Source organism: Prunus dulcis, chromosome 3 (assembly GCF_902201215.1).
Source record: "Prunus dulcis chromosome 3, ALMONDv2, whole genome shotgun sequence".
Classification (NCBI taxonomy): Eukaryota; Viridiplantae; Streptophyta; class Magnoliopsida; order Rosales; family Rosaceae; genus Prunus; species Prunus dulcis.
The window spans coordinates 13704460-13714344 of NC_047652.1; the positions used below are offsets into that span (position 1 = coordinate 13704460).

Here is a 9885-nt window from a genome sequence, read left to right on the forward strand (position 1 = left end):
TTTATGTCATGCTCCAAGCATGCATTATATATAGCCACTTATTGTCATGTTAATGGATTCTGATACATGAATATCAATTCATGCTTGCATATGTAACAAAAGCGGATATCAATTCATGCTTATATGTAACAAAAGCGGATGTATTCAACGCTAATTCCGGACATTCTTTAGGAATTGTCATTTCTCCCCTTAACAGCGGGAAAATTGTCACAACAATTGTCATCAACATTTAGGAAAATAAACTCACCATCATTATCGAGTCAAATTGACTTAATTGGATAATATGGGAGTTGTGCTCAGAATTTCCGTGACAAGAGACAAATATGTGACCATTTGTTATGTGCATCCAGTAAAAAAAAAGGGGAAGTGGTCCATAAATAAATGTTTCATAGGCTCATAAACATCTCCTTGAATTATTTAAGGAAAAATGGCTCAAAGTCAATTTTTGACTGAAATGGTCTTTTGACAGCTGTTCTTTGTGAGCATGCTATATTCGTTGGACAAGATAATATTTTGAGTCTTTAAACGATGTCCTTAGGAATTTATAGAAATCTTATGCATCATTGTGGACCATGGATTACCAATCATGACACAACATAAAAGTTATCGGATCAATGAACTTCTGGTTCATGACATTATAATATTCAAGTACTTTAATGGTTGTGTAATACAACCCACAAAAGCAAGTAGGAAGTTTGTTCAATAGACACCTTTAGCTGTCAATATTGGGGCGGCGGTAATACAAAACATTACCATTGTAAAACAAAATTTACAAATAACCCAACATAAATAAAATTAAATATAATATAATAATAATAATAATAATAATAATAATAATAATAATAATAATAAATAAACAAAGTGGTATAAACGATGAATAAAATAAATAAATTAAAAAACTATGCAAGATAATCCAATATTATTGTGTATTCAATATGTAGATAGAACTACAAGTTTAAGAATCAGATATCCAACCAATTCAATGTGCATCAAAGTAGGCTATTTTTCCATGAAATCATAAATTTTGAGTTTTTGATAATACATCTCATGGATAGAACTTCAGGTTCTATGAAGTTCAAATGGCAAAGAGACACAAAGAAGTAATGAACTTCAGATTCATATATAGTATTAAGATCCATGAAAAGCTATGAACTTCAGGTTTGTATCAACACATATTCAAAGCTTCACGTTCGAATACGTAGATCTAATTAAATTGAATTAATAGTTGTGCTTTGAACTTCATATTCAAATCAATGTATATGCACTCGAAACTTTTGATTCGGGTTCTTGACATATGTAGGCCTCATGGAATTCTGATTTTGATTAATATAAAATCAAGGAGTTTCATGTCCTTATGTGCTTTTTAAATTCGTGGAACTTCACGTGCTTAATTATTTGGAATCAAAGAACTTCAGGTTCTGTCAATAAAAAAAAAACACTTCAATTCTTAATCTAGTTATATGATGAGGATCGAGGAACTCCGGGCCCTGATCTTTTGTATAATACAAACTCATCATAATAATTAAGATCATACTTCAAATTAAATAAACAAACAAATGAAAAAAACATGGCATTATATTCATGTGTAATAAGAATAAGAAATTTTTTTTTTTTTTTCTTAAACGAGCATGATGAAGTCTGATGGTGAGTACAAAGAAACCATATACCTTGTGATGACCCTAGCTCATATAAGTAGAAAGAAAAATTAGAGAAAGAAAACATACCAAGAGCAATGTCGTGCTAATAACGTGTTATAAAACTAGGGGGAATTGTAGAGAGCAATAAGAGGAAGAGAAATACAAAGAATTTGTTCTATGAACTTGTATGAACTTATCTTATTCATCTTTAATAAACATCTATTTATAGGCTTACAATAGAAGTACTTAACCCACAATTTATAGCTACTAATTACAATAATAAGGACCATAGGTTACAAAGCAATAAGGGGTGGACGTAATGGATGTTATGGTGGTCATCCACATTCCATAGATTTATAACAATGTTTTTATTTTTATTTTTTTCCAACAAAATCATATACAGAACACTTTCGAACCACAATATTATAAACAAAAATGGTAGGACCCTTTGAGTCAAAGAGTCAATAGCATTCATTTGAAAGTCTCTTTAATCTACAGGTCTATCAGAACTTTGTGAGGAGTACAATTCGTGATGGAATGGTAACTAGAAAGCTGATGCAAGTTTTATTCATACAAGAAGCAACTTTACCAACAGAAAAGGGGCATGAAAAGACGCAGCTGAGGCCTACCATCAGTTTTTGTGTTGAAGCCTCCCACTTTCTGCACCAGCATAAGGATCAATTATTACATTTATAACCGCTGGTTTTCGTGCTGAGAAGGATTCCGAAAGGGCAGACTTGAGTTCTTCAGGTGTCCCGACAAGATAGCCTTTGCCTCCAAAAGCTTCAATCAGAGTGTGATAACCCGCACTAGGGACAAAAGAAGTCGGAGCAGGGTCATCTTTGTAAGGCCCGCTAATTTCATCTGGGCTTCTTCGATCACCGCCATATACACCACCGTTGTTAAAGACTATCACAACAACAGGGAACTGGTATCGAACCAATGTCTGCAGAGGTCAAGAAAAAGTGTGCATAAATGAAATATTGTCTCTTGTGCAGCCAAAGAAACACACAGGCAGGCACTAAGATGAATATAATCAGTGAAGAAAAATGACTAAACAAAAACATAAATGGCCTTATGTAAAGTTCAAAGAGGTTCTTGCTTACAGAAAAGAAGATGAGAGTGATAATCATGTGAAAACAATTAAGCTGTATAACAAAATAATTGCTTACATCTCTCTCGCTGACCTCCTTAACAGAAGCTACGTATAGTATAGAACCAACAAAGGCAAATTGAATGGGTAAAATAGTCTGGTAATATGTCCCGTTCAAGTTCTCATCAACTTTTCTTTTCTTTCTATTTTTTTCTAATTATACAGAAGACCACCTAACCCTCTTCTAAAATTTGAACCAAAGGCACTACCACCAACATCTCTCACAAGAAAATATGGCTAAAGCTTATACCAACTTTGGGACAAGATCTTACATGGTAAAACCACAGGAAGAAACCTACCCTCGCAAGGATTCTCAGCGCACCGCCAATGTAATGAAAGTATGGAACTATGTTTCCCTAAGAACCACCAAAACCTTGTACAGCATTCTAATTAAGCTGTTACAACTATCACACTAACTTTGACGTTTTTGAACCTGGACTAAACTATTTTAATCTGCAGTTCTACCAAAAACCATACCAAAGACTATGCTGAAGACAAATGAATAAGATTTTACAACACAAAAGACCCTTGGAAGCCGCTAACCACCCTTTCTCACTCCCAGCAAAACTAAGACGAAGATAGCAAATGCCTCATATTTGTTCAAGTCTCTTAAACCTTATGCTCTAACAATAAGAGACAAGCATAGTATCTGCATAGGAAATCAAGTATAGAAACTCATTCTCATAGGAAAGCTCACCTCATAACCAGTAAAAGTTTAAATGCTTCAAGTTGTGAGAAAATTGCTAAGCCGGCATAATCATGGGGGAGTGATGTGGGCAGATGGACAATGAAGTACTTGGGTCTTCCACTCGGAGGGAACCCTAGACCTAGAGCACTCAAATTTTGGGATCCAGTGGTGGAGAAGGTGGAAACGAGGCTTCAAAATTGGAAGGAGGCATTTTTATCTAGAGGTGGAAGGCTGATATTGATTCAAGCTGTTTTGGGCAGTATTGCTATTTATTATATGTCCCTGCTCAGAATTCCTTGTGGTAGTAAGTTGGAAAAGTTAATGAGAAGCTTTTTGTGGGAAGGAATAAAAGGAGGGAAAGAAAGATCACTTAGTAAGGTGGGAGATGATGGCCACAAGTAAGGACAAAGGGGGTTTAGATGTGGGCAATTCAAGTGAGAGGAATAAAGCTTTTACTTGCTCAGTGGTTATGGAGGAATCCAACGGAAACAAGTTCATTGTGCCATAAGGTGATTAGGAGTAAATTTGAGGAGGCTGCTAATGAGTGGGATGCAAATCTTTTGGTGAGAAGCTCAAGTCGTAGCCCTTGGGAAGATATTTCCCTTGGGTTGCTTCTTGTTCTTGTTGGCAGTTTTCTGGAACATTAGGATGGAGCGTAAAACAAGAATCTTTGAGGATTATAAGGGTGCCGGGGTAGATGAACTATGGGACACAGTGAGGTTCTGGGCAACTTTATGGGCATCAGTTTCAGCTGATTTTTATTGTACTTTCTCTTTTCTCTTCAGATTGTGGATTCCTTATCCACTCTTTGTAATCAGCTTTCCTACTTTAATAAAGTTCTGTTTCACTTCAAAAAGAAAAGAAAAAAAAAATACAGAGGAAAACCAACAGCAAACTTTATATAGAGACGAAAGGGGGTCATGGCCCCTGCAAAATTTGAAAGCCCTTAAGCAGATTGGTTTGAAACCTAAGAATCAGACACGGATATGGATATGGCGATACGATACGACACGACACAAAGATACGGCAAATCTCCAAAAACTAGGATACGGTACGTTATGAATACGGAAATTAAAATATAATAATAAATACATATATAATTTTAAATATATTTTAAATAACATAAAATTATAAATTATAAATATAGTGTATCATTCTTGGGCTTTCTTTTCTGGTTCTTATATTTTTTAGGCCTGTATAGCTTGTTTCATATCTTTTTAGGCCCATTTTAATATTATTAATTAAGACCCAAAACCCATAAACAGATCTTTAATTATTTTTGGTCAGCATATCTATGTTTTTTACAACCACGACGTCGTTCATTTGAGAATTTATATTAAAAAATGAAAAATTAGGTCTTCTTCTTCCTCGAGCTTGGGCCGCTCCTTTAACTTTTTCCACCATCTCTCCTCTTCTTCATCTCGCTCTCTCTCCCTCCCTCATACGCAGCGGCCAACGTACGTCCTATCTTTTCTTCTTCTTCCTCCTCTCCTCTCTCTCTCTAATCTTTCCTTCTCCCTCTCTTTGGGTTCTGGCTTCAAGATTGACCAGAAACGTATTTGAAATGTCTGATACTCGTGTCCAGAACCTAGGATACGCGTATCCGTTAGTCAAAGATCGTATCCGTCGACTCCAATACGTATCCAACGCATATCGGAGCGTATCGTATCCGACTGCGTATCTGATACGGGATACGGACCTAAGTCCGCGTATCCGTGCTTCTTAGTTTGGAACTAAAAACTGCATGGGTAGCCCCCTCAAAGACCAACTCCTTCCACCTATCCAAGCATAACCCATCCCATTTCTAAGTCTTATTTATGAAGATTGGTTTCAGACGAAAAACCTTGTATGCGTGTTGTCCCCTCAAGACCCAGCCTTCTCCATCTCTCCAAACATAATCCAGCCCATTTCTTAATCCCCACACTCACTTCAGCCACCCATTTCTTAGAGCCCCACGCCCATCTAAGCCACCCATATGTGTAATACTTGTTTCCCCGCCCCAATTAACAATTCCTAGGTTGATAAATCCAGCAAACATGTCTAAATAAAGTATCAGAGCGCCAAAGTTTTTAATCCCTCTATTCCAATCATAAGATCATCAAATTTTCTTTCACATCCTTTGGACCAAAGGGAAGTGCATCAAAACCAACAACCAAAAATTAGAGCTCAAATGAACTTGAGAGCCACAATCCACGGATACAAAAGAAGCTTATTGGTATAAGAAAGGAAAGAATCAGCTTAAGTCACTCCAGCTCTCTAGAGCTTCATTGAGAATTGACTAACTAAAAATTAAAACAGTTTCTAGGAAAGAAAAAATAACATAGAAACTTTGTATGCTTTCGTATGAAACTATTAATGTAAAACAAACAGGTTATGCTTAGTTAAGCAATTAAATCTATTGAACATAACACTAGCAGAAAAATTACCATTCTTAAAAAGCATTAGCCCATATTTCACAAGAATCAGCAAGTAAGGGATCATACCTCAACTTCCATTGCACTGAACCCAAATCCAGAATCGCCTTCCACTGCAACTACCAGCCGGTCAGGAGAAGCCACAGCAGCCGCAATGCAGTAACCCAGACCAACCCCCATTGTCCCCCAAGTCCCTGCATCCAGCCTGGTCCTAGGCTCTGTTTGAACCAACACTCCCCGACCGACATCCATAGTGTTTGCCCCCTCGGAAACTAATATAGGAGCAGGGCTCCCCAATCCTGAAATTGCATCTCTAATAATTTTCATTGGCGTTAAGAAATTAAATGGCACAACTTCCTTAGCCAACTGAGCCTCCATTTTCACAACATTGTCCTTGGCCTTATTCGATATAGCTTCAACCCATGAATGAGACTTCCCTAAGCAAAAAGGATCATCCTTAATCTCTTTATTGATCTTTTCCAACACCAACTTTGCATCTCCAACCAAACCCAAATGGGGTTTTCTGAGCTCAATCTCTTCCTTATCAATATCAACCAAAATGAACTTCACGTCCTTGGACCACTTGGGCGGCTCACCAAAGTGCAAAAGCCAATTCAGCCTCGCACCAACAACAAGAGCAACGTCACATTTCCCTATTGCCAGCGACCTTGCTGCCGTCGCCGCCAGCTCATGAGTATCAGGCAACAACCCCTTTCCCATTGGAGTGGGCAAGAATGGGATTCCAGTGCGCTCCACCAGTTTACCCAACTCATCCTCCGCTCGCGCAAATGCCGCTCCTTTCCCAAACACAATCAAAGGCCTCTCTGCGTGTCGAAGCAGCGAAACCGCTTCTTCAATCTGCGAACTTGGCACATTCACAACCTTCTCCAGCTCTCGGAACCTCTCCGCAGCAGCCACTAAGCTCTCAGCATCCGACTCGGAAATTGTTTGATGCAAAACATCAGACGGAAAATCTAAATAGCACCCACCGGGTCTGCCCGAACCGGCTTTAGCAAGGGCCTGAAACACACAATCCGGTATTTCCTTGATTGATTTAGCTTTCACAGAGAATTTCGAAAAGGGTTTCACGGCGGCGATCTGGTCGAGCTCTTGGAAATCGCCTCGGCCGAAATCTTTCTGATCGCACGAACCGGAGATCATCACCATGGGCCAAGCATTGGCCATGGCGTTGGAAAGACCCGCGAGCCCATGAACGCATCCGGGGCCCGATACAGTTAGGAGGACACCGGGTCGACCCGTTAGAAACCCGTAGGCAGAGGCGGCGTAACCCGCCGACTGCTCGTTGTGGAAGGCGATAAATCGGACTCCGAGAGAAACCGCACGGGTTGCGAGCGAGGTCACAGGGATGCCGACGACGCCGAACATGCGATCCACACCGAAACGGGCAAGGGCCTTTGCGATCAGCTGGTTGCCATCGAGGATGGTTTGGGAATTGTGGGTGGTTGGGGGATTCGGGTCTGACGAATCTGCCATTGTGGCTGATTGTGGAGTGTCTGGTTTTGGGGGGGGGGAGGGGAATGTGTGAGTGGAGTGGTATATATAGATATGGAATTTGAATGACGACTATGCCCTTATGAAAGGGTTGTAATTACGGACTGATTTTGGGAATGTGCGTTGTTGTCTGGGCCCGGTGGCGGCGGAGATGGATGGTAGTGGTAGATGGAGAAAGCAAATTTGAGAGGGGTATCTGGAATATGCTGTGTCAGCCACTCGCGCTTTTCTGGTTTGGTGGACGGTCGGTCTGTCAACGAATGAATGGAACAGTTAAAGGAGGCAAAGTGGCAGACGCAAGTGATTGCACCTCGTATACAAATTTTGTACACTCAAACTACGTCTATTTATGTATACACAAGTCTTTAATTATGCACCTTTAAAAATTGAGTCGCCAGTTGTTTGAAAATAATTCAACAGAAAAGGAAAGAGAGAAAATGAACAAGGGAATTTGGGAGAAAATTATGTCTAATCTTTTACAGCGAGAGAAGAGAAAAGATAACACGTAGACTCCACAACGACTTGATGAAGTGAGAAATGAATGGGCAATATTTGTGAGTTACTAGCTATCTAGTTCTATGTTAGTTAGCCTAGCTAGTGATTATTTTGTGTATTTTGTATATCGATAGTGGTAGGTTGTATAGATGTGGCGAATTTTTGAAATATGACAAAATTGGTAAAGAAGATGCATCTAAAAAATATTGCATCTTAATGTCAAAGGCAGGTGTATTATGAGGAAGGCAAGTTTTTTAGTATTATTCTAGTTTTTACTCATTTTGTCAAAGACATGGGCTTAGTAGTAGATTAGTCACTTGTAAAGGTTGAGGACATTGATGATGAGTATTGTCTAGTATGATCCTCTGACAGGACCCGACCCAATTTTCGCTTTGAAATTCGAGCCAAGTCCTGTGCGTGTCCGACACCTGGCAAATGTCGGGCACAAATGACCTTTTTACCCTTCTCATTTCAAAAGCTTTTTACAATTTCTCTTAGACTTCTGCCAAAAATTCGGCAGAGTCTCCCCTGTATTTTGACCAAACCCAAATTTTTCCACCTGTTGAACAATCAAATAAATCCACACCAACTACCAGAATAGGATAACCAAATATTTGTCAGCTTCAGTTTTCCACTAAAACTAGATATCATAGCAAATTCTAAAGTTCACAGGGTTTCAAGAATTTTTTTTTTCCACAAAACTCTACCTTACTTGGTGGCGCGGAAGCTAGGGATGGCTCGGTGGTGGATCCTGCGCACTTCTAGTGCCTGGGGGCGAAAAACAGGTTGAAAATGTGAGTGAACAAAAATAATGTTCTTGAAAACAATTTTATAAACATAATAACCCCCATTTAAAAATAAGTAAGGATCTAAATCGAGGGTTTGTCTATCTTTCAATACAAGGTGTTCAAATAAGCATGTAAAAACCTACTTATGAATGTGCTCGTATAACTGAATAAATATGTAAAGATATAAATGCACGAATATCAAAGAAACTGATATAAAATAACTGAAAGTCATAATTGAATAAAAGAAAACTCAAAATCCTTTGAAAATACCACCTATTTGTACCCCTGTCATATCCGTCAATTCCCCTGGCAGGTCTCGGGTGCCGCGCAGTCTACCCGAGCCGCAAACTGGCGAAATCAGGGGACTATGATCAGCCTGTCCCGCCGGCAGAGTCCTCGATGACACCAAGTCAGCTCGAGTCGCTCTGGCAGGATGCAGGGGACCGTAGTCAGCCTGATCCGTAATCCTGGCAGGTCTCGGGGACATAAAGTCAGCCGAGCCGCAATCCTGGCAGGTCTCGGGACACCAAGTCTGCCGAGCCGCAAATCCTGGCACTCACGGTCCGAGCGTCCCTGAAACTCGTGAGACAAAGTCAAGTGCACTGACGTAAACTGAAATCGGACTGGATGCCCGTAGACATCGGTCTAACTCTGGGTAATCACCAAATAAAGGGTGGGTACATGGTGGTTCTAAAATAAACTATTTTTAGAAAAATCTAATAACTCACTGCCTTTTTGTGAAACTGAAATTTTGCTGCTATCTCATCTGATAGAGTTCTCAAACTCTGCTTTTTATATTACTGAGTAGGCCTGGACACGGTTCGGGTCGGATCAAATTTTGGCCGACCCGCAAGCCAAACCGAAGTGGAGCTCGGTTCTCGGGTCGGGTCGGGTATAGGGTGAAATCCAAAAAATGGGCCGAACCGAAAATGGGCTCGGTTCTCGGGTCGGGTCAGCTTTGTCTCGGTTTGGGCTTGAGCCCATTTTTACAATTTTTCAAAAGCCTAAATCTGATTTATTTGGGGCCAAAAAAAGCCCAAATCATATTTTTTTTAGCAAAACAAAGCCCAATCCGATTTCATTTCAGCCAAAACCCTTTTTTTTGTTGTCAAATTGCCAAAACCTATTAAATTCTTATGAACAAGCCCAAAACACTTTTTACTTGTCTTTCAAAACCTGAAATTATGGACATTCAAGC

General features: G+C 39.6%; 1 protein-coding gene across 1 annotated transcript; it reads right to left on the bottom strand.

The window, feature by feature from the left end:
• Positions 1-1948: 1948 nt before the first annotated feature.
• On the bottom strand, positions 1949-7617 carry LOC117621238 (2-hydroxyacyl-CoA lyase). Its single transcript, XM_034351593.1, has 2 exons — positions 5962-7617; positions 1949-2583 (listed from the first exon to the last, which is right to left on the bottom strand). Exons 1-2 carry the CDS (start codon positions 7384-7386, stop codon positions 2269-2271), a joined length of 1740 nt encoding a protein of 579 aa, XP_034207484.1. The 5' UTR covers positions 7387-7617; the 3' UTR covers positions 1949-2268.
• Between the last annotated feature and the right edge of the window lie 2268 nt (positions 7618-9885).